The sequence below is a fragment of the Taeniopygia guttata genome, chromosome 1 (genome assembly GCF_048771995.1).
Source record: "Taeniopygia guttata chromosome 1, bTaeGut7.mat, whole genome shotgun sequence".
Taxonomy (NCBI): domain Eukaryota; kingdom Metazoa; phylum Chordata; class Aves; order Passeriformes; family Estrildidae; genus Taeniopygia; species Taeniopygia guttata.
The window spans coordinates 37,939,348-37,963,661 of NC_133024.1; the positions used below are offsets into that span (position 1 = coordinate 37,939,348).

Consider the following 24,314-nt stretch of genomic DNA (forward strand, 5'->3'; position numbering starts at 1 on the left):
AGATTGCAAGTAAGTACAAGTTCCACTCTACTGAGACTGTGTCCATATTCATACCTGCAGACTATTATAAATTTATTTCTCTGCAAAATTCAAACCAGAGATCGAGTTTTCTATAAAAGATTTAACTGTCATTTTTTATTATCATCTCAGAAAGAAAACAGTTTCAGAGCTTTAGAAAGAACTAGCACTTTCAGGCAGTACTTCAGAATATGAGACCTTCTAGCCTAGTTGCATCAAGCAACGTAACAGACATTATACAAATTTGGTGCCGCTGGAAAAAACCAACAAACCCAAACCAAACCATTTCACAGAAGTGAAAATGGAAGGCAAGCCATCATTTACAGAGAAATATCACACAGACAAAGTTTTGCAAACTGCTTCCCATTTTCTTCACAAACTTCCACAGTCTCTCTTGCACAGTGAGGCAGAAATCACTTAGTTCTTCTTGTCGTTGCAGGGCTCATGAATGGATCATCCTGCAGTTTGCAAAGAGATACACATTACTAAAATTAGCAGGCATTCCAAGCCACAAAAAAGCAAAGTCACCTTTAGATGAAACTAGAAAGCCTGGCCATACAATTCCATCTTTTCTGACAGATCTGTTTTTGTTGGTTTTGATGTGAAAGAGGTCATTTATTGACTTAAAAGTCCATGTGAAGTATGTGTAGAGAATAGAAGTTTATGTCAATGTGACCACAACAGCTACTTTGAAATAAGGAACAATCTATATTTCAGTTGTAAATGAGCAGCACATACCTCCGTAAAATTATGTCTATATACACATTGCGTATCATAATTTACTAATATTTGTATGGTTCAAAAATACTGTTTATTTTTGCATATTCAAGCAAGCATGTTTTTATTTCAGCTACAAAAGAGATAGCACAGTGGGGAGAAGGGACAAGAACGTAGTATTTTCTCTGAAGTGGCCACCATCTGACACTGTTAAGGAATGGATTCTGACCGCACATGACAGACTGTGAAAACAAACTGCACAGTGCTTGACAGAATAGTGTCTTCTATTCAGTGCAGAACTGTGTAAAAAGTTCTACTTGTTTAATTGTGGAAGAAACCATTTCCTAGCAAAGATACACTGCAAGAACAGACATATTAGACTTGAAAACATTGTTTTAAGAACTGTGCTTAGATAATTTGCAACAATAAAATGACCTGAAAAAAGCAGTTTCTAAATTAAAAAAAATTCCTTTTTACAAGAATAAAATATATTATTATAAATTATAATAATATAATCATTATAATTACAATTATAAATAATATTATAATTATTATAATATAATATAATATAAAATTCAATGAAAGGATATAGCTAAGCACCAGAAGAGATTATAATTACTTTCTCTCCCAGGCAATTATAGGTCCACTTCAATAATGACAATTCACTGATTAAAAATTGAAGGGAAAAAGGATTGGGTATTTTTCTGAGGTCCCTTCTAGCCTTATTTTTTATAATTATGCAGGTAGTCTAATCAAAGTTGGCAATAATCTAGCCCTGTTAGTGAAAAAAAAATAATAAATTCAATTTCACTCTGAAATGCTTTACTCGAATAGCTGTAAAAGAGTGAGCTATAGAAACTTACACAAAATAGAACTAAAAAATAGTACTGTATACCTCATCTGACTCAAAATCAACTCCTCTAGATGCTTGGCTTTGTGAACCTCTCTTACTAAGTGAAGACATAGTTGGCAACCTTGAAACATACAAAGAGAAAAAAATGGCATCAGCATGTTCTCAGTCACCAGACATTCCAATAACTTCCCCTTTAGCTTAAGAGTTGCGTAACCAATACACAAAGTAAAAATAAACAGACATAACAATAGGTAGTGCAATACAAATTCTTAAAATAACCATCTTCATACTAAAGCTCTGATCAAGTTTACCTCCATCAGTAATCAAATTTTTTCTGTTACAGGAAGATAAGCCGTATTAGCAAGTAAAAATTATATAAATTCTCTAAGTAGTGTTATGACATTCCTAAAAATTTGGTAGTCAATCAGACCCTTGGACTCCGCCAATTGCCAGTCAGAAATAAGGCACACACTGCATTCTTGAAACAAACATACTGACCTTTGATTTATTTTAGAAGAGGGAGGAACAAAAGAAGTATCTTCTGGATCAGAATCAACATCTATAATATCCTGAAAAAAATGTATAAAGATTTTCCACAGAATTTATCCTTACAGAAAGAGTGCATAATGTGTCAGCACCATAACACAGAACCTCTGGGTTTTTTCCAACTATACACCTATTTAGTTAGAATAATACATGCTTGAGAGGGCTTCAGGCTAGAACTGCACAAATTTGCAAATATAGCACAAGTTCATCCTTCACATCTTTGACCTTGCACAACCCATCAAAACACTCATGTAAATACACCTTGTATCTTAGACTATGGTCACAAATAAAACATGGCTTTTCTCAGACAAACCCCATAACAAAAAAGGATACAAAAGGTCTACAGATTAACATGTAGAAACTTAATGATGGAATTGACAGCTTGGGAACATCTGCTGATTTCGGCTAATGTTTTGACTGTATATTTATTTTTCAAATCAACAGTAAAAGACAGCACAACTTCACTCCTACAACAAGGTGCTTACCTCAGAGTAAGACTGGAATGAATTTGAAGAGCGGTCTGTTTTCGAAGACCTAAAGGCTGAAATAAAACATATGCAATACTTTTAAAATGCTGACACAATTAAATGCAAACAACATTATACACTTCTTTTTATTTAAGATCCTCCTAGCACGCATTTCCACTGCAAAACACCCTGTAAAACAAACAAACCAACCCAAAACACAAATTAGGTCTGTCAACCCAGGGATATAACCCTCTGTGCAGCTGCAGGTGCTTCCTAGTCTGGCTGAAAAACCATCAGTAATGCTGGTTAAGAAGATGGAAAAATACTGCTGTAACTGAAATTTCTGTGTATCTAACAGGCTAATTATGAACACATCTGCTAAAATTCGTTTCTCTGCAATATTTCATTTGCTGATCTATTTAAAATCAACGTAATTTGCTGATTAATTTAAAATTCAGTCTACCTTGGGGTATTTTGTGGGGTGTTTATGTGTAGTGGTGAGCGGTATTTTTTCCCTTAATTCTGAGATGACCTATGCTGTTTCCTCAGTGCCTTTCCTCTACAGCAAGGAACAGTTACTCTCACATATGTAGGTGGCTTAACGATAAGGTTTTCTTCCCTAGTAAAAACTGGCATTTCCAAAACTCACTACAATGTAAGGCTAAATGGATTTGTATTAAAGCTTACTGACTTGCAAACATCAGCCAAATATAACTTTTTATCCCCTGAGGAATATTCTGCCTAAAATATTAAGACACATTCTTTCTATGCTTATTCCTTAAGAAACTGCATTATGTAATATGTTTCCTAATCGCAGTTCTAGCCAGAAGTTCCTAACACATTCCATTTTACCCCATGACAGAAGAATGTCACCATTTTTTTTCCTTTTCTTTTTTTCTTTCTCTCACCACTGTTATTGTATTTGATTAGTGCTGAAAGAAACTCTCACAGCTGAAACGGACTAATAGAATAAAAGGCAATAAAAGCACTTCATCATTAAATAAACACCTTCACTACAATTTGAGAGAGCAGATTAGAGTAACAGACAGATCACAGGCCTACCATCCATGATAGACATATTTTTGCCAGGCCCAGATACAGGCTTGTAGGATCTGCTGCCAGAAGCTGACTCTTGGCTAGTGGCTCCTGTAGAGATAACAAAAAAAAAAAAAATGCAAATCTGTTCAGCAGTTGTTTTTTTTTTTCCTCTTTAGTCTATCATTACTGAGTCACTTTAAAAAGTCACTTAAAAAAAATCTACAATCCTCTTTACTCCTCACTTTCTCCTTGAATTAAAGCCCTCATTACATGCAGAAAAATTGTTCTGGGTCAAGTGTTCAAAGGTCCCCAGACACAACCTCTTAACACATACAGCTCTACTCTGATGGGATCACAACAGTGTTGGAGCACAGCCTCACAGAACTAGTTCAAACCAAACCAGACCCAAGATGACAGCCTTCGTTTCAACTCAACCCACTCTCAGACATTTGGGCATACTACTGAGACAACTCAAAGGAGTTATTTACTTTTTATATATATATATATATATACACACATATATACTTATATATAAAGTATATATATATATATACTTATTTATATATATTTTTTATTTACTTATATATATATAAGTAAATAATATATATATATATATTTATATATATATTATTTACTTATATATATATATATATATATATTTTAAAGGAAGTACCACTACCACTGCGAAGTGTACAATCACACTCAGTCCAGGAGCTATTTAACTCTTTTTGCTTAAGAAACACTCCCCATTTTTTCAGTCACTAGAAACATTAAAGTCTCTTGTCACTTACATTAGGATAGAGAAAATCTGTACCTCCTCTTTACACTGATCAAATACGTTACCTTTAGCAGTAACAAAGGTCTATCCATGCACTTCACTGTACAGACCTTCCCAATAATGCATCTTTTAGGACTAGACTATGTTTCCACAGCTGGGAAGCATGATATTCTTTTTCTTTTAATCACAATGAAAAAGTGCCAACTTAAGCCTTTTAAGGCAGTCAATTGTATGTAATAGGATATCACAAGTATTTGAGAAGAGTTTTTTTTTCCCAGAAGTAGTTCTTAAGCAGCAAATTTCCACTTGATGGAAGCGTCAGAAGAGAGCCACCTTTTAAAGAAAAAAAAGTCAGGAGCTGCAGTACAAAGACAGCAAAGTTTTTCTTACCTCTTCCTCTTCGAGATGAACCTCTTGCTGTTGAATTTTGCCCTCTTGCACCTCTTGCCCTACCTCTTGCCCGACCCCTTCCTCGGCTCAGTGTTGAAGAAAGGCCATCACTTGGATTGCTAGTGCCTGTCATCTCAATATCCATGGAATCTTCATCACTGGAGGCTGCAACCAGAACTTCATCCTCAGATCGGTGGGCTCTGGCCCTGATCATTGCCTGAAATCGAAAAATAATTACAGGAAAAAGAATCTTAAATCATGAAACACACCATTGCTAAATCCTAGGTATGTACAATAAATATATAATATAACTAAGTAAAAATGTGTAATTCTAAACCAGTGAGGCTTAGAAGACACAAATCCAGTATTATGGAAGATGAGGACATTTGTGAAAATACTTATTTAATTACATATGTACACTTAAAGTAGTTAGCTAAGATCTGATAACAGAAAGACGCTCATTAATTTGTCAGTGACCAGCTCAGGTCATCCTGTGTCACCTACATGTGTCTGCTCAGAGAAAGCACCCTATGGGCTCCACTGACCTGAACTCTATTGGTGACAATGGTTGCCTAAGACAACTAGGTCAGGTGATTATATCCCAGATTAGGAGGACTGAATTTCACCCCAGGTGTCCTTGATCTCAGAATTTAATTACAGTCTCACATAACTTGCAATGACAAAGGAGCACCCATGCTAACAGTGGTTGGCAATTTTATTTGGAAATACATATGCAATCGAAGTATGAATATATGAGAGATTTAAGAGATTGCTGATAAGGACACAGGACCTAAAGGTTACCAATACTCCCCATTTGTTCCAGTAATACCACCCATTACAGTCCATGCACATGTCCACTGGTGACAAGATCACAAAGAGCTTAAGCTGAAAGATCTTTGAAAGGCACCTGCCTGGTCTAACCTCAGTTAAAAGCAAGAAATAATGAACATTCAGGTTCACAAATTTGTGTAAGAAAAGAGACCTCAAAAGCCAAATTGAGCAGTAGCTTAGGTACATATTATCCTAACAAAGATTTAAAACAGACTTACTAAGTCTTAAAGACACATTTTGGCAAGGACAATGCTGAAGTATTGCTGAAGCATTGCTAAATGACTGCATGAATGCAGTCTGAATGCAGAATTCACCACTCCAATTTTCAGCCTATGTTCAAAACCCAGAGTAATTACCTCACGGACTTCCTTATCCTCTTCTTCAGTATTCTTTTTTCTACTCTCCCTGAATTTTCTCACCTAATAAAAAAACAGTTCCTGTCAAAATAACAGTTCATGTCATACAATAATCAAAATACATTAAGTGCATAGCTTTAATCACTGAATAATTAAGTCAAGCTCATGTAAGAAGTGGAGAGTCCAAGAATAACTGAACAGTTTGTTTAGGGCCCTTTCATGCTGTCCAATGGTTTAAGAATCTCACATTCTCTTAATAACTGGAGCTACATTGCTGGGAAGAAAGAAAGCCTGGCACATGATGAAGGAGATACTGTGTTAAAGAGGAGTATAGTGATTTTGACAATAAGGGACACTGAAATATGAATAACTGGAAAAAGAGGTAGAGATGATGAAGCAAGACAGAAAATAACTATTATGAGAAGAGACATTGCAGTACATGTACAACTAAGGAAGCTCAACTTGACAAATATGGAAAAACCATGAGGCATAACAGAAAGACGACTTTAGTTCTAAAGACAAACAACAACAAAAAATACACCCTAAAGGGTCACAGAAAGCCTGCAGGCACTGATTGTTTATTGTCTCTTTAAACCCCTCATGAATTAAAGCAGTTGGTAAGAAAACATGTACATGCAGCCTTCCTTCCCCACCAGATTATTCTTTAAACAGTGCACAGATAAGCTGCAGAACAACTACTTCTACAATGTTGACTATTACAGCTGAATACATGGGCTCATGTGAAAGCTCAACTAGTTGACAAAAATGTCTTTCAAGGGTTGCTCAATACACATAAACCAGGCCTGTCTCTATGATACCCTGAGCTGCAAGCAAGGGTAGAAGCAAGTAGAGCATCTGAAGGATAAATTTCCTTTATGCTTGTCCTGTTCTTGTACTCTAAGCTAAGCCAATATGAAAAAAGCTATGAAGAGATTATACCTACCGCCTTTCTCACAATAGTGGTAAATATGTAGTTTTACATGTATTACACAGATTTTTTAAATGAACATGTGTGCAACCTAAACTCCATTTTCAGTACAAGTTTTGAAATCATGTATTTGAAACTTCACCATAAATTAATTATTCATTTATTAATTGCAGAAAATGACTAGAGGCAAGTGGTGCCTCTGCTTGCAGCAACAGTTGCCTTAAGCAGATGCTCCACACTCAGGCAAATCTATTAAACCATGTTTGAGCACTGATTTTTCTACTGTCTTGACCTCTGTTGGGGAATCAACATTAACAGAACACTACCTCCTCATCTATTTTTTCTTCCACTGCATCAGTGCGACGCTCCTTGAGAAATCTCTGTGTTTTTTCTAGTTGAAATTTCACCAGCTCTTCTATGGCTTCTTTTTCCTCTTTGTCCACGAACTCTTGCACTGCTTCTCCCATTCCTCTTTCAGTTAGAAGTGAAAGCTGTACTTTCTTTAGAATTGGAGAAAACAATTTGTTAAGAAGCAGCTGCCTTTAGAGAAAGCAAGCAATATTCCAGCTGTTTCAGATAAATATCACATTAAATTGGTTGAAAAACCAGTAATGTGCACTGCTTATTTAAATCAGAGAAAAGCACAGCAATAAGCAAACGTTACTCGTCATAAACCAGTTACAACTCTCTTGCTACTAGCATGTCACATTACCTTTACAGAAAGTATTTTTCAAACTAGTCAAAGCAAAAGGTTTTATGAACAGTAAAGAAACTGCAATGCTAGTAATATCTAAAATAAAAACTTTCAGGAAATTATGCTGCTCAGAGGAATGAACTTCCTAGCTATTATAAAATAAAACGCTTAAATAAGTATAACAAAGGAACATGATTTATGCTGTCCTAATACACTCACCTAGCATTTGTCTAAGGTTAGGCAGGATGATGTAATTTGAAGGATCTTTACCTCAAGAATTCTTGCTCTAAAGACTTTCTACAACTGAAATAGCTTCTGCAAGTTATGTTTGTTCAACTACATCAAGCATTTGTGCACCTGTCTCATTGATTATTTTTTTACCTCATAGGTGTTACTGCACGGGTGCTGGGAAAGGGAAATATACTATATAACAACAGGTGGGAAGAAAGCAAATTATCAGGGGTCTCTCTTCCTTCTCCTTGCTGTGCTTTAAATAAAACGTGGAAGAGCACTACATCTGAGGGCACAAATATACTGCCAAGTAACAAGTGACTCTAAGTCAGCTGGTAACAGTAAATGCTACAGTCTCACACTGGCCCTAGAGTAAATTAAGGTAGCTCTTCCCTCACATTTTCCTCCTGTACATGACACATAGTACAGGGCACACACTGCAAGTTCACACGAAGAGCTATCATGCTCTCAAACCAGCGTGTGTTCACACACCTACACAACCTATATTAACAGTTACTTGCTAATCTAAGACACACACTTCATGTGGTAATTCTCAGACATGAGAATTAAATTACATGAGAAATAAATTCACTTCTTGGTGAATATCAGAGTCTTTTCAGGGCACAGTACTTCCATTAAGAAAAGAACGAAAAAAAGCTAAAAATATCATATGACATTAAAAAGGGAAATTATAAAAGGTAGAAAAATACCTTTTCTGCTGTCTGGAAATACTGCTTTACAAGGTCTTCCACCCTCAGTGTTGTTCCCTCAGCAGGTCTGCTAACCAGTTTTCCAAAATTAAGATCAATATCTAGAATAGGAAAGCACAGTGGCATCATTCAGATTTACAGCTTTTAATTATTACCATCCCACTGAACCATCCCACTGACAGTAGCAGGGAAAGTTCCTAAGAATTGTGGTCCCTTTTATATGTAAAGCTTTTTGGTCTTTTTAGAGTCTATTCATTGGAAACATGGAGAAACATAATAATTGTGCAGACAACTCCACGTCTAGCAGATATAAGAAGTTCTAACTAACATATGTCTGGAATTATATATTGAACACTGTGTTCTTATAATTGAACTCTAGATCACAAATGGAAGAAAATTGTAGGAGCCATCAAAGCACTAAAGGTTTTTATAAGTAACCCATTTACTAGAAAAGAGATTCTCCTCCACAGCACAGCTCATCCCCCTTCTCAGGCAGCAAGGTAGGAATGGCAGAAGGATGAGAGGGATAATCATCCTAGGTTAGCACATATCACACAAATAACATAAAGTGACTACAGACTGCTTTAGACTATAGACTGAATTCCTGAAATCTTAACATCACCCGTACTGAACCACAATGTGTGCATATAATGAAAATGTTGAGTGCTTCATTAGCCACTTCCCTTGTGTTAGAGGCTGTGTAATAAAGCAATGCAAAAGCCACTTTCACATTCCCTTCCTAAAGTTGACGTGCCCATTAAGTAGGAAAACTAAATAAGTGAAACATGGTGGCAGATGTCGTAGCTATTGTGTATTCTGAAAATGTTAATTAGATTATACAGCTATAAAAAAGGAAACCAAAGCAAAATAAACCAAGATCAATACAGTAGAATTTTAAAAATGCCTCACTAAAACAGTTTTTATTCATGAAATAATCTTTTGAACTTTATAGAACTGATAATATTCATAAAAACTGTCACTGGAACTGGACAATGCACTTGCAATGTACTAATGCAAACTAGTAAGAGTTTTTTAGCACTTTATGTTCCTGTACAAGCTGAATCTTCATTAGGAACTATTACAAATCCAGTATTTGGACAACATCTATTAACCATTTATTAAAAATTCTAGAAACAGTGAGAAATGCTGCAATAGTAACAGCTACTGGTTTTGCACAAATATTTGAATAGAAACCAACCTGGAAGAGACAAGCCAAAAGCACCTCATACACACTATTAATTAGGGCAAACAAAATGTTATCCTACATTTGGATCTTTTTTAGAAAATATATCAACAGCTCTTAAGCCCCTACCCTTCATTACTATTTTAGGTATGAACAAATGAACTGGTACAATTTAAAATTAAAAAATAAAGGGAAAAAACACTATACTGCCATTTCTTTTCCTTCAGAGTGTTCAAACCAAATCATCTTATTCTAAGAGGTCTTGGAAGTGAGCCACTTAATGCCTTTCATAGTAATTACCACAGAACCAAAGAGTAACTCTGTCTGGCATGGGGCTATATGTATTACTATAAACAACTCAGTAAGGTCTGAGGCCAAAGGAAAATAAAACTGTTTATGAATAACTGTCAGAAGACACTGTGCTGAATATCAGAATTTTGGACAAACCCAGAAATAGAAAAGAAATAACTGTGCAATATATACACTTAAATAAGACAATGCACCTTTACTCCTCCTGTAACATATTAGATGGTAGACACCAAAACTTTGCAAGTGCTGGGCAACAAAATATAGACAGATGAATGAAAACAAAAGCAAGCCAATGATTCCTTCTTTCATAATCACCTTTTTTCTCTTTTTGTTCACGATGCCTGAAAAAGTGTACGATATCTTTTGGGTTAGCCACCCTATGCATGTACTTCTGGCTGAAGCGATGGACACTGAATGGTTCAAAGCCACCTGCATAATCAACCTAAGTGAGGAAAGGACAAATTTAAATATGAAATAAAAAAGTGGAGAAGCCACACAACTCAAAACAGATTTGTTACGCTTCAAAGGAAAAAATTAATAATAAGAAATAAGTCAACCTAAAACGAATGCTTTACTATACATAGTAAGTTAATGGCTAGTGACAGCCAGTTAATGTCTGTCACTATTAATAGAATAGTTAATGGCTAATGACAGCTAATAATAACATTAACAGAAAAGCTAGTAACAGCTCATATTTATAACTTGTTCTTAATTTGTTTCATTTACTAGCCTTCACAACAGTTTCCAATTGGGTTAGGAATGCACACAGGATAATGTGACTTAAAAAACTTCACAGTAAATAGCCACTTTTGATGCCCTTACTCAGAACAGCAGTTAAGTACATTTACTGATCAATCTCATCCTTTACCTTAGTGTACTGGTAAACAGAAGTATGGTAGGTATTTGCCTGCACACAGCAAAAAATGTATATATTATGTCTTTACACAAAAAGCATGATTTTGCTTTGAAACTTTTCACAGTGACCTTTAAAAACAAAGCAATCTAAGCTGAACAATTTCTTACTCTTAATCTTATGATAGGCTTCTCTGGCTGGCGGGGATTTCCCAAGCGTTCTCTTTCTGCAGTGTCCAGCATCAATTCCACCTGTGAAGGAGAATTATAAATTCAGTTCTGCTTTGTTCTCTTACAGATACCTGAACACTTCAAGTATAACTTTAAATACATCCAGTTGCAAGGGGAGCTATCAAAACAAATCATTATAGAATGTGCTCTCATTCCTGAACACGTATGTACCAATATGCAGCCAAAAGCCATTGAGAATGACTGAGAAAAACGTGACAATGAAAGGCTTATCCTTCAGATACTGTGTAGCCCAGCAGTATCTACACCATGATCTCTCCTATTTTATAGCCACTGTACTTTGCTAAAGTTCTAGTTCCAGGGAAAAGCAGAAAGAGCCATATAAACCTAAGAACTAAGCAATTAATAAACTTGCTTAGTTACTTCTGCCACTTCAGACTGCATGGTTGAGCTCTCAGGGTTTAGGTCAATGTATTTATGCTGGTTCCAAAGTGTACATCCAACACTGCCCCACTCTTGGGTGCAAGCTTTTGTACAAAAATCATATGGACACCCAAAAAGCAGTTCCAGCCTAATTTAATAGGGCATCCCAATAAAGGAATCTGGAAGCCAAGCTTCCTATGGAAACACTGCCTAAGTTCGTTTTAATATGGGTAACACACAAGATTTCTCATCTTCCGGTCTCAAAACCAGTACCAGATCCCATCCCCTGTCCATACACTGATATCCATAAACTGTTAGCATCATAAGTTACCTTTTCCATGCAGAATGCCTGTATTGCCTGAGTAACATTAGGATTGTCAGGATTAAAAAGTTCTGGATGATCAGCTAGAACAATATCCTCTATATGGAAAGTTCGCACTGTCTCTAGAGCAATCTTCTCCATTTTCATTTTTTTCCCTTTAACATGCAGCAAACCAATGTGTCTAGAAGGAGAAAGGTAACTTACTAGAAGATAAACTTGAGAGAACTATGGTATAAAGATTTGTTTTCAAATTCATGTTTACTTTTCAGGGACAAAATTTCACAAGCTACAAAATGATCTGTACTTCAGGGTTGGCCCTGAAAACTTCCATTTTATTATACTTAGATTGTACTTATTCCATATACAAGCACCTGCACTCAGTTCATTGTATTCCAATTTATCAGTATGTAACTCCTCTTAGCTAAGTTCCATTTGCTTCAAATGTTAGATTAAATTGTGAGTAAAGCAGAAGTTATACCAGGTACTCATTCCATCTACTTTGTTTATTATGTCACACTCTGACTGTATTCAAGTATTTTTCTGTTCTCAACAGACCACTCGAGACACGTAAAACAAGGGATAATCAAGAACAGGAAGAAAAGCTCACGCACTTCTTCACAGCTTCTCCAGGAGACAGAGATGTCACCACTGAACTTCCTGGCTGAGAAACATAGAAACGTTGCTGTTCATTTTGGAATGGAGCTATTTTGCACTCATGTTCATGACCCCACACAACAAGATTAATAAAGTCATCTAAAAATTGCTCTGGAATGTAGTTGGTAGCTCCATGTTTGCTCCTGTTCAAGAGAAGAGAAGAATAATGGATGGGCAAGTGGAGAGTGAAGGAGGAAAAAAGCATCAGTGTGATTTAAAATGATACAGGAACTCCAGCAGAAATATCAGGCACACATGTCAGCTCTTCTCCACATTCCTTACACAGTTGTTTAGTGTTTGGTTAAACAAAAGGGCAATGTACATAGCTCACTTTTGTACATAGCTCACCATTTTCTGCTCCCCTCGTTTTATTTGGATCTCCCTTTTCTTCTTACTTGGCTAGTAAGACTTTTGGGTTTTTTTCTATATAAATGCTTTTATAGCATCTCATGGCAATCAGTTTTTTGTTTTTAAATGGTTGGTTTTTGTTTTTAAATGGTGGGGAAAAACCAACTGAATTAAATAGACATGGGCCATGCCATCCCCAATCCCTTTCTGGACAACAAGGGAGATGGGGGAGTGAGTTTTGTCGGTCTACAGGACAGAAATCTACACAGGGTAATATGAGCTCTTTTGTTTATGTCTGCCTCACCACTACTTGAGCATGATGATTGCCCTCTTCTTCAGGAAAAATAAGAAGAAAGTATTTGGAAAAGAATTCTGCCTGTTCCTACTACTGCTGCTGGGAGAAGCCTCTAGGCAGACAGAACATGTTACCTATCTGCAAAGCACAGCAGTGCAAGGGAACATAGGGTACTTGCTGAACTATGGTTCAAACAAGGATAGAAAATACAACATGAAGTTTGGTGTTCTGCCAGCTCTAACAAGCAGAAAAGACCTAATTTTATGTATATAACATTACAAACCCTCCTCTGCCTCTTGACTATAAAAGTTTTGGAAGAGATCTCCCAACTCCCCAAACTCATTTATTTCAAACCTTCTCCTTTACAATTCTTCTCCAAAAAGAGCTGTAAACCAATGTTCTCGCTTGTAAAAATCTTAAGAAACCAGAAGCATGAAATAACACAGCTGGCTTGCTCACCCATCCATTTCCAGGCAGTTTAATGAAATAACACAGTAAGTTGCTGTAATTCATTCAGTACTGTTACCTATTTTGATGTATCACAAACAAGTTAAACCAACTATCTTCATCTTCCTTTGGTCTCAGCATGGTTACTTGCTTATTGACGAACATACGATACAACCTCTCATCTGGAATTGCTCCTGAAGTGGACAAACAAACGAACAAAAATAAATTAGTGTGGTAAACAAGTCCATATTTCACAGCATTTTTACTAGCAACTCTATTTAAAAAAGCATAAGGAACAAAAATATAGCAGCCTCCCAGTACCCAAAGTGGATTTACAAGAACGCTGGAGAGGGACTTTCCAGAAGGGAAAGCATGACAGGACAGGGAAATGGATTTTAACTGAAAGAGGACAGATTTAGGTTGGATATTATGATGAAGTTCTTTACTGTAAGGGCAGTGAGGCACTGGAACAGCATGCCTAAGAAAGTTGTGCATGTCCCAGTCCTGGAAGTCACTGATTATTTCCTTATTGATGTTTTTAACTAGGTAAAAAAAAACCCTCAAATCATCCTTAGCCAGGCTCTGATAGATATCAATAAATCCCATATGGAGTGTCCATATTTTATATAAGAACAAATGCTCTCTGAATCAGAGAAAGTCAAAAAGGTATAAATAATTCTAGCACAAACATAAAGAAACACGTCATGAATATCTTCATGCAGCAACACGGGTACTTTAGAAAGTTGCTGCATTTCCCAGTAACAACTTTGGTACTGAAAACTTCTATATTTTGATATTAGAACGTTCCACTAACTACTAACCTTTCAAACATCTAGCAAGCTTTCAAAATACCTCATTAAACACACAAAATCATGGCCAACTAGGACTTAATTTAGAGCTATAAAAGTTGCTTGGAATTAAATGTTTAAGCATTCATGACTGGACAAAAAATAAGAGTGAAAAAAATAAGACTTTAACAGTTCTCTAGACAGAAACCAGTCAAAAATAACAATTCTAAGTATGAAGTGAGGGTAGAGGGGCATTCAGCGGAGAAGATACAAAGGAACAAACCTGAAGTTGGAAACATATCACAGAACCATTTTAAAGTATGAAACTCTTATGATTCTTCAAGGAAACTGAGATTACCCATGACCAATGCTACTTATGAGCCACTTCAGACAGACACATAACACATTAGATTTCTGCTCAGACGGTTTATGTTTTTAAATATAACTAAAATGGCACATAAACATCGGGTGTTTAAGTTTTGCCTAAGAAGGATGAAACAAGCTTAATACAGAACAGAGAGAATTTAAGAGTGCGATTGCTCTAACTTGATACACCAGCACTATGGTTAACTGAAGCAGGGTTCATTTATCACCAATAAAAGTACAAAAATCAAGTTTAGGGAGATTTATCTAAACGAGCAAAAAAAAAAAAAACCTGTCAGCTAGTAACACAAAGCAGGAGGAAAAACCTGACATTGTCACAGAATTTATATGTTTTAATTTAGAATCATGTACACCTTCATGTTTGTTGCAGCCTTAGACATTTGTTCCAACTTTATTAGACCTGTTAGATTTCAGTAACACATGAACAGTCTAGTCACAGTCTGGCAGACAAATACTTACCCAAGCCATAGAGAGCAATTTTTGTTCTACCTTTACGCAATAAAATGGGACTAATATCTATTTTCTCCACAGAAGTTGAACGTCCAAAGTGATTCAGCAGTCCTGCACAGCTTAAAATATCCAATGCACACAGTGCATCTGCCTACAACAAATATTAAGAAACAAATACAGAATTTGAATAGGACATTAAGTGTTTCATGTCTATATGAAAGTCTCAAAAGAAAGAGAAAATATCTTTCCTTAAGTAACTTCTGCAGTGGAAAAGCCCCATAACATATATTAAGGGTTTTGCTAATACTCAGAGTACAAAAGCAAATCCCTTTTCCTTACAAGTCATACTTCATTTGAACAATATGAAATTAATCATTCAGAAAAACAAAACCACAAAAAGAATTCAAACAAGCCAGTCTCTAAACTACTACAAAAATTATCTGGTTAAGGTAACTACCTTATAGTAAGTTCAAAATTAAACTGCTGCTAAAAACTCATCTCCATGATACACTGCTATTTGGTATTAAATGCAAAATTATTTTAATGTATTTTAATGCTTTCTAAACATTCTTTTCCTGATTACTTGTAGTAGCTTGTTTTTAAGCTACCATTTCACTATTATTAGGTTATCCTCCTTGCAAATGCATGATGCATATCGATTACATATGCACAAATCAAAATATCAAAATTCTTCTTTAAAAAAGAAGCTTTCAGTCTCTACAGATGTAATATTTCAGAAACTTTCTGAAAGACTGCCACTTCTTGGCATGAAAAGTGATTCTGTTCTCAATTACAGAAACCTACATAAATTTAGAAATTAAATACAGTTCATATGGATCTCAGCTTATTTCCATTTGCTTTTAGATGCCACATTTACACTTAACTTGTTGTCACTTACTAAGATAATTCCTAAAGATACACAAAATACTTACACACAGAGTGGAGCAACTGACTAAAACTAGCATGATCTCCCAGAACTGTATTTCTACACAAGTTTCTATTTCTGTATCTTTGTAATGCAACAGTAAATTATTATTATATGAATTATTATTATTATATGAATTACCCCTGTGGGATCATCATGATTGCCATGAATGCTAAAAACTGGAATAGAAATGTTGAGATTTTCATCCTGATAATTCACCCAAGGAAACCTGAACATAAAGAGGAAAAGAAGTTACTATATCTGCACATTTGTGTATGATTCTCACTATTCTCTTCAAATTAACTTAATCACAAATAGATGTGGTAAAAATCAGAAAAAAGTGATTATGAATAAGCTTAAGCTTAAGCATACGAAGATCCTTAGTCATGGTCTGGAAGCACTTTCTACAGGGAATAGGGTAGCAAAAGAAACCATTTTTTTTTAGAACAAGCCATGAAAAGAAGTGTACAAAAAAATGCGCAGTAGTAGTGGATTAGGCTGTGCAACCTTTGCTTACACACAAGGAACTCTGCTGATTTTACCAAAACAACTCAAGTGAATTGGATTACTTGTATTGTACTCACAAAATGGAAACTACACATTACATAAATATATCAAGAGTCACAGCACATTCAGAAGTTTCTCAAAACATTGTACACATTTCTTTACAGACTTAGATGTCAGGTGAAGTTATTCTTAAAACTGTCTCACGCAGACACAGACAGGCCTAAAAATTCCACGTTCCAGTCATGGAGGATATAAAATAAAAATCACAACACATTCACCCAATACACAAACCAAGCCTTACACGATAATTTATAGTAACATACTTACTTGCTGTAATGAAAATTAACTGCCTGATCACTCAAAATTTCAAACTGAACAGGACGATCACCCATGCAGTATTTTCTTAGTGACTCCAAACAAGAGTGTACTGTTTTTCTGGAGGGTTTGTTGTCGTGAAAAAGATCCCCACCTAATAAAACAAAGTCCACCTGTATGTAAGAAAAAGCTTTATTATTTTAATATAACATTTTGTATTACCTTGAAAGACTTCTAAGCAAATTGTTTAAATTATTTATTCTAGGGAGTTCCACATACTTCCTCAAATATGAGGAAATATACTCTTAGGTAAAAGGAGTATGAGGAAATATACTCTTAGGTAAAAGGAGTTAGTTGTAAGAGAAACAATATTTAACTTCCTTATGAAAAAAAATTAATTATTAATTAAAACAAAATCAAACCCAAAAAGACCCATTTATAAAGAGCCATAGAAGAAAACAACTGATAGTGATAAAAAAAGAGATTAGTCTACTATTGTAATAAGGGTCTCCAAACTGGCTCCTGAACATTTTTTGACAGGCATGAAAAGCTACATTATTTTCTTACTGCTGCACTTCCTAGTGTGGAGATAGCTACTGGTTACTAGCTGTCACCACATTCTTTTGAGGGGTGCTAGCTGCCGTTTCTGCATATATTGCACATATGTAGCTTTTGGTAAAGCATTAGGAAAAAACCTTATCAAAATTGCAAAGAATCTGACTGATGAACATCCAGTCCTTAAAATCAGAATCACAGAATCGCTAAGGCTGGAACTCTGAAATCATCAAGCCCAGGCATTAACCCAGCACTGCCAAGTCCAACATAAAACCATGTCCCCAAGTGCCACATCCATACATCTTTTAAATACCTTCAGGGATGGTGACTCCACCACCCTCTTCAGCAGCCTATTCCAGTGCTCCACAACCTTTTCAGTGAAGAAATATTTCCTAACATCCAGTCTAAATCTCTTCTGTGGCAACTTTGGCCACTTGCTCTAGTCCAATCTCTTGTTGCTTGGGAGAAGAGATCAACTCCCATCTAGCTGCATTCTTCTTTCAGACAGTTGTAGAGATAATAAGGTCTCCTCTGAGCCTCCTTTTCTCCAGGCTAAACACCCCCAGCTCCCTCAGCCACCCCTCATCAGACTTGTGCTGCAGACCTTTGCCCAGTCTGTTGCCCTTCTCTGGACACGCTCCAGCCCCTCAATGTCCTTCTTGTAGTGAGGGGCCCAGAACTGGACACAGCACTCGAGGTGTGGCCTCAGCAGTGCTGAGTACAAGGGGCAATCACTGCCCTGGTCCTGCTGGCCACACTCTTGGTGATGAAGGCCAGGATGCCATTGGCCTTCTTGGCCACTTAGCACATGCTGGATCATGTTCAGCTGCTGTCAACCAACTCAGGCCCCAGGGATGCAGCAGGCTTCCCTAAAAAGTGGAGCCAGTCTGCATATTGGGCCTTCTGTTCCCATCAGAAGGGGGTGTCCTATAACAACCCACCTTTCTTCTTCATGGAAGGAGTTTTGATACTGGGCACAGGCAACAATCTCAGCAACACCTCTATGCTAGATGAAGCATTGTCCTTGTTCAGTTCTACTTGCAGAGCCTCACACCTGTTATGCCAGGGCACATGGGGATGTGGGGCAGTCATGGAGGAGATGAACCTGCCGTGCTGGGCAGGAACTTGTTGCCAATGCCCCCTGTCCCTTAATTCAGTGACTTCATCCAGAGGGAGTGAGGATAGGGAATCCCCTGGATTGTGTGTCCTGTCTTCCTGTCAGGCCTGCCCTATGGAAAGTAGGGCGTGATTCCAGCAGTCTCTCTCTCTCTCTCATACACACTCCCTGATACTCCTCAACCAGAGCTGTGTCTGGACAAGGACTTCTGTCTGGGCAGTCCTGTCAGCCGTGGTGGATGCAGAAAAAGGCTTTCTGCCAGGTAGATACCACTGCTCCCTGGTGAAGCTGGCAGGGCTCAAGTGCTGCTCCTGCACAAAAAGTCACGCCACGTTGGAGGTGCTCCTGCTTGTTGCCACTGCCCAGGAGCTTCTTTTACAGGTGTAGGGGGAGGTCTTGCCTGCCACTGCTCCGGACTCCGCCCAGATCCCATCAGCGGCTGCGGGCTCCTGGTGGCTCTCGGCTCCCCCGACACTGCCCCAGTTCAGGAAGCCCCTCTGTCCACCCCACTACAGGATTCTGCTGCTGATTGTGCAGACCCGGCACTGCTCAGCACCAGGACTGCTCACTTCAGCGACTCAGCACTGCATGACACTTCAAAAGCTTCTAACAAATCTCTGCTGATTTGCCAGAACTCCCTATATCGCTACCCTCACTCTCCTCAATTATTTTTCCTCCTCGCAGTGACAACTCTAGAGAGCACTGAAACTGGTGCAGGCAATCCAAAACCACTGCTAATGCAACCAAAGTCATGATTCAGTAAGAATGCTCTGACAAAGAATCAGGCGTTCCTTCTACTAGAACAGAAACGAAACTGAATGCAACTAATAGTTCAGCCATTTGGTATCACTATAGACTGTACCAGGATTAAGCTTTATAGCTTCTAGCAGATTGGATCATATTTTCAACAGCCTCAGTCCTTCCCTCTCTAAAAAGTAGCACTTACTTCATTTTTTTGAGCGTGGTCCAGAATTTCATTAAAAGTTACAAATGTGTCATTTCCACGCACCGGGTCCTTCTCCAAATAGCCAAGATGAATATCAGTAGCAACGAGTATTTTAAAGGTATCTTCATCATTCCTGAACAAGACAGGAAAACTAGTGTCAGAGAGCAATACACATAGGGAATTTCTACACAGCTTTTACTAAGGTAAGCTTATCCGTCCAAAGTCATGAAACACAGAGATTTGCCATAAAACTCTACCAAATATCAGTCCTGTAAGAGTCTCAAAATACTTCACGACTTGTATTGCAAACAGCATATCGCCAAACATGCCAGTTGGAAGATTTATCCCAGTCATTCTGCTCCAGTAAAGGGAGCAAGCACCCCTCTGAAGTATCTAAAAACTAAAGAGCCCTTTGTATATTTTTTGGGTTTTTTAAATATTTGTTGAACAGTCTAATTCTCTCTTTGCTCTGGTAATCTACACGCGCCTGAAGGCAAGCATGGTGATCATACGGAACAGAGGGAAAACACAGCTGATGATCCCAGCTCTCGTCTCAGACACACAAAACACTTGCTGCCCGATGTGCCAGGCCTGCAGGGAGCTGCAGACAGCGGGGGCTTACTGTGAGCTGACGGCGCTCATCCTGGTGCCGAGTTCTCCCGGGAAGGCTCTGGCACAGCGCTGCCAGTTCAGGGACTCAGCTTCTCTCTTCACAGGCGCTACGCGAAGCGCAAGACCACCCCAGGCGCGGTGCCAGGGCAGGGGCACAGCGAGGCGCGATCACACGGGACGATCACTGCCGCCGCTGCATCCCCCGTTCCCGCCGCCCTCGGGCCGAGCTCCGCCCCCGGCCCGGCCCGGCCCGGCCCGGCGCGTTCCGTCACGTCCGGCGGCCGCGCGGCCCGGAAGCGCTCGCCGTGCCGTGCCGCGCCGTGCCGTGCCGTGCCGCGCCGTGCCGTGCCGTGCCGCGCCGCGCCGTGCGGTGCCGGGCCGCGCCGTGCCGTGCCGTGCCGTGCCGTGCCGTGCCGTGCCGTGCCGCGCCGTGCCGTGCCGCGCCGCGCCGTGCCGTGCCGTGCCGTGCCGTGCCGCGCCCCCCGCAGCTCCGGCGGCGCGGGCACCTCCGGTACCGCAGCGGGGCCGGGCGGGGGGCGCTCGGTGTGTCGGGGCCTGCCCGGCGTGAGGGGAGCGGGGCCGGAGCTGCGGGCCGGGCTGCCGGGGCGGAGCGGAGACTCTGCCCCACAGAGCCTTTGTTAGTAAAGGGAGCAGCGTTTCGAGTGCACTCGGCAAACCCCGCGCAGTGCTGCACTGCACTCGGAAGGTGGTGCCGTTCGGGGGTCGGGGTAACACGGTGCTTTTCTAGCGTGGATGTTATCTGTGAGTTCTGGCAGAGCTGGCAAAGCCCGGGTTAGCGGAGGATCACTGAGTTTTCCCTTGAGCTTTGCCGTTTGTTAACATCAGCATCATGTATCAGGTCGTTTTATTGACAGTTTGTGCACCGGGAAAAATTACAGTTGGCATAAATGCTGTTTTACATCTGCTGCTCACAGATGCTGGCTGAAAATGAATAAAGACAAGCAAGCTGATGAAGACGATGATGACAGCGACCTGTTTGAAGACTTCACCGAGCATTTTAACCAACTTGAACTGCTGGAGACGCACAGGCATTTGATTCCTGTAGGAACTCAGAGCTGTTGGTCAGGACAGTCTGATGATGATGATGATGAGCAAGAAAGAACGGAGGAATGGTACGAAATGCAAGAAAAGAAAATGGAAAAACATCCAGAGAAATTGCTGCTCTGGGCTGCTGAAAACAATCGGGTAAGGCACTTGCTCTGTTGATATATATAAATTACAAGAATGTTATTTTGAGCACATGTCTGTAGTCTCATCCACAAAGAAAAATTTACCCATACTTTTCTTTCTTTCTCTGAGCTGTTTGGATCTGGTATGTAAACCATCGACCTTTGTAGCCCATACACACTAAAGCATCTCTGGATCCATTGGCTTTTAGAACAAATTTTGATTCCAGTTCAAAGTTCAAGTAACAGCACTTTAACTTCTATCAACTGAAAGCCTCCTAGGCTCTTCATGGCAAATAAGCCTTGTAACTGGGGTGGAGAGGCTGTATCTGAGATTTTATAAGTGCTTCTGGCACTGACAGAAATTGCTTTTCCATTAAACTTCAGGACCATCAAAGCCATGCATCTTGTTTCATAGAATCACATGAAGTTCCTTGTTTTCTTGCAACAGCTGAGTACCGTGAAGAGGCTCCTGACAGAAAAGCTGGCTCCAGTGAACGCTCGTGATGAAGATCAATACACTCCTCTCCATCGAGCTGCCTACAGTGGGCACTTGGATATTGCACACGAGTTGGTGGCCCAGGGGGCCGATGTCCACGCGCAGACTGTGGACGGCTGGACGCCCCTGCACAGCGCCTGCAAGTGGAACAACACCACAGTGGCCGAGTTCCTGCTTCAGCAGGGTGCAGACATCAATGCGCAGACAAACGGTCTGCTGACACCCCTGCACATTGCTGCAGGGAATAAAAACAGCAGGGAAACCCTTGAGCTCCTGCTGATGAATCGCTATGTGAAGGCAGACTTGAAAAACAACTTGGATGAAACTGCTCTTGACATTGCAAGGAGGACTGATATATATCACTACCTTTTTGAAATAGTAGATGAGTGCATAAACACTGTGTCCCCATAAAAGCTTGTGAATGTGAGGTTTTCTGCCTCTTTCTTGTTAGTGTTCTGCATGCCTGTCGGTGGTGGTGTGTCTCTTTGCAACGAGGTTTTAACGTAAGATATTTCAGTATTCTCAGGCGAAATGTCACCTCCTGCAGCGCAGTTCAGTGGTCACGCTCATACTTTGAAGCGTTACTGCTGTTAGCCAAGGTGGTCAGAAAGTCTCAGTAATTTCTGTGAGTGTCTGTTTAATAAGTGCGGATTTGGAGAGGCCTTTCTAAGTTGCCTGTAGGGTCCAAGCAGGAGGGAAAACTGGAATGTTTACTTGATGTGAAAAAATTCTGGCTTGGTTATGCAGACTTTATTACAGCTCACTTGAAAATTATTTTTGAGAAATTCTAACTTTTTTAAAATTGCATGAAAGCTCAGAATGAATGTAACTTATTTGGGTGATACACAAAATGTTTAATGAACCTAATGTAAGGCTTATTATAAAATAAAATATTTAACCCAAAGTATTTTGTTGTATTTTTAATTGAAAGCCCATTTGGGCTTTTCCAATGCAATCACCTGCTCATAAATCAAACACATTATTCATAGGATAGAAAGTAGTTCTGGTTTTTTCCCTGGTGCTTTTCAAGGAAGTGATTTTCTACCAAGATCCTGTTTACTTTTCCCTTGCAATTAAGTTGCAGAAAGACTAAATGTCAAGAACGTGGCATTAGTTGGAAAAAATGAGCCACAACCATGTGAGGACAAACAGCCAGGATACTGTCGTGTCTGATTTAATTACAGGTAATTGAGTATTTTTCCTGTGCTCTTTAGTTAGTACACTAAAATTTTGCCATGGTAAGGGCATGCAGTAATGTTTTCAGCTTCAACTTTGCCATCTGTAATTTAGACGTGGAGAAATTGCGTCTCTGTTAAACAAACTGAAAATAGAATGTAAGTGCTGAAGTACTGTCACTATGAGAGCTGTAGTAAACACTTCACTGTCCCATGCAGATGCCTTACTGAGCAATCCCAAGCTCCTTCCACCAGCACACACGCAGCACAATTGAAGCAGTAGCAGCAAGATTGGGGTATGTTGGACCACATTTGGTGCTCTTATCAAGCTACTGTGGAGGGCGCTTTGGTCACCCACCTTTTAGAAGGAGGATGTAATATTCAGCACTTTCTTTTGGAAAATGTTAATACAGCTTCTGAACTATGAATGGTGTAACATGATTTTAATGTTTATTATTTTTAAAGGTTTGGTTTCAGGACATCTGTGGATGATGAATGTATCTTGAAATGTATCAAGGAATAATAGAGACGTGGATTACAAGGCCACTTCAGTCCAATAAACAGTGTCTGAAGATGCCTCGTTTGATGACCAAACTAGTGCTTTTGAGTACCAGTAGGTATACATCAGTAAAACGGGACTCTCGTTCTTCTCTTCGGGCATTGCCTCGGGCGGGAATGGCACGGCATCCTGCCGCAGGGCAGGCGCGTGGTGACAGCCCGCAGCGGTACAGGTGTGTGATGTGCGTGCCCGCTGCCGTGGCCATGCCGAGTGACACGGAGGAGCAGCTGTTGATGACAGCCACAGCCGTGCCCCACTGCGTGCTCCAAGCCAGGCCCGCAGCCCCCGGGGTTCGGCTGCCCGCAGCCCGCCCGGGGCCGCCTCGGTGCCCGGGGAGCCCGGCCCCGCCTGCCGGGCAGCCTGGCAACCCGCGGCAGCCGCCCGGCCCGAGGCCCGCAGCGGCGGCCATGAGGGCGGCGGCCGGGGAGCCGGGCGGGCACGCCCGCGGCGAGCAGCCCCGTGAGCACGGCCGGCCCCGCTCCCCGGCCACCCCCGCCCCAGCCCGGGCCCGCCCCGCAGTGTCCCCTCGGCGGCCCAGCCGTTCCCCGCGGCTCTCACCGATGTCCCCCGGCTCCGCCGCAAGTGCTGGCTCCGGTGCCGCGGGGCGTCCGCATCCCCCTTCAGCCCCCTGGAGACTTGCTGCAGCGAGACATCTTCTTGGTGCCTCTCCATCTAGGGCCCTGCCCTGCGGTGTCTGGCACGGGGAGGCACGGTGG

The 24,314-nt window shown here is 39.9% G+C and overlaps 2 protein-coding genes across 5 annotated transcripts; one reads left to right on the forward strand and one right to left on the reverse strand.

Annotated features, from left to right (window-relative positions):
- Nucleotides 1–106: 106 nt before the first annotated feature.
- MRE11 (MRE11 homolog, double strand break repair nuclease) lies at nt 107–24,295 on the reverse strand. 3 transcript variants are annotated; one of them, XM_030269516.4, is made up of 19 exons: nt 24,157–24,295; nt 19,567–19,699; nt 16,961–17,121; nt 16,268–16,355; nt 15,211–15,352; nt 13,659–13,773; nt 12,447–12,632; nt 11,845–12,016; nt 11,073–11,153; nt 10,365–10,491; nt 8,558–8,658; nt 7,249–7,422; nt 5,995–6,057; nt 4,808–5,024; nt 3,664–3,747; nt 2,620–2,675; nt 2,087–2,157; nt 1,631–1,709; nt 107–476 (listed from the first exon to the last, which is right to left on the reverse strand). In XM_030269516.4, the coding sequence occupies exons 1-19, from the start codon at nt 24,210–24,212 to the stop codon at nt 432–434; spliced, it is 2,151 nt and encodes a 716-aa protein (XP_030125376.4). In that variant the 5' UTR covers nt 24,213–24,295; the 3' UTR covers nt 107–431. The 3 variants fall into 3 exon arrangements, with proteins under 3 accessions (XP_030125376.4, XP_002198371.2, XP_012425176.2); XM_002198335.7 differs by lacking the exon at nt 24,157–24,295 and adding an exon at nt 20,189–20,450; XM_012569722.5 differs by lacking the exon at nt 24,157–24,295 and having other exon boundaries at nt 16,961–17,102; nt 19,567–19,702.
- ANKRD49 (ankyrin repeat domain 49) lies at nt 20,625–22,768 on the forward strand. Of its 2 annotated transcripts, none has more exon segments than NM_001245304.1 (3): nt 20,625–20,689; nt 21,114–21,384; nt 21,817–22,768. In NM_001245304.1, coding segments are annotated over 2 exon segments (717 nt in total). In that variant the 5' UTR covers nt 20,625–20,689; nt 21,114–21,126; the 3' UTR covers nt 22,276–22,768.
- Nucleotides 24,296–24,314: the final 19 nt, after the last annotated feature.

What these genes read in the sequence shown, in the direction of transcription:
- ANKRD49 (XM_030263845.4), top strand. Translation starts at nt 21,127, where the DNA reads ATGAATAAAGACAAGCAAGCTGATGAAGACGATGATGACAGCGACCTG. An exon ending in GGGCTGCTGAAAACAATCGG is followed by an intron (nt 21,385 to 21,816) that starts GTAAGGCACTTG and finishes TTCTTGCAACAG; the next exon opens with CTGAGTACCGTGAAGAGGCT.
- MRE11 (XM_030269516.4), bottom strand. Translation starts at nt 24,212, where the DNA reads ATGCGGACGCCCCGCGGCACCGGAGCCAGCACTTGCGGCGGAGCCGGG. An exon ending in ACCACGCTCAAAAAAATGAA is followed by an intron (nt 17,122 to 19,566) that starts GTAAGTGCTACT and finishes TCTTACATACAG; the next exon opens with GTGGACTTTGTTTTATTAGG. An exon ending in AAGAAAAAATAGATGAGGAG is followed by an intron (nt 6,058 to 7,248) that starts GTAGTGTTCTGT and finishes TTTTTTTATTAG; the next exon opens with GTGAGAAAATTCAGGGAGAG.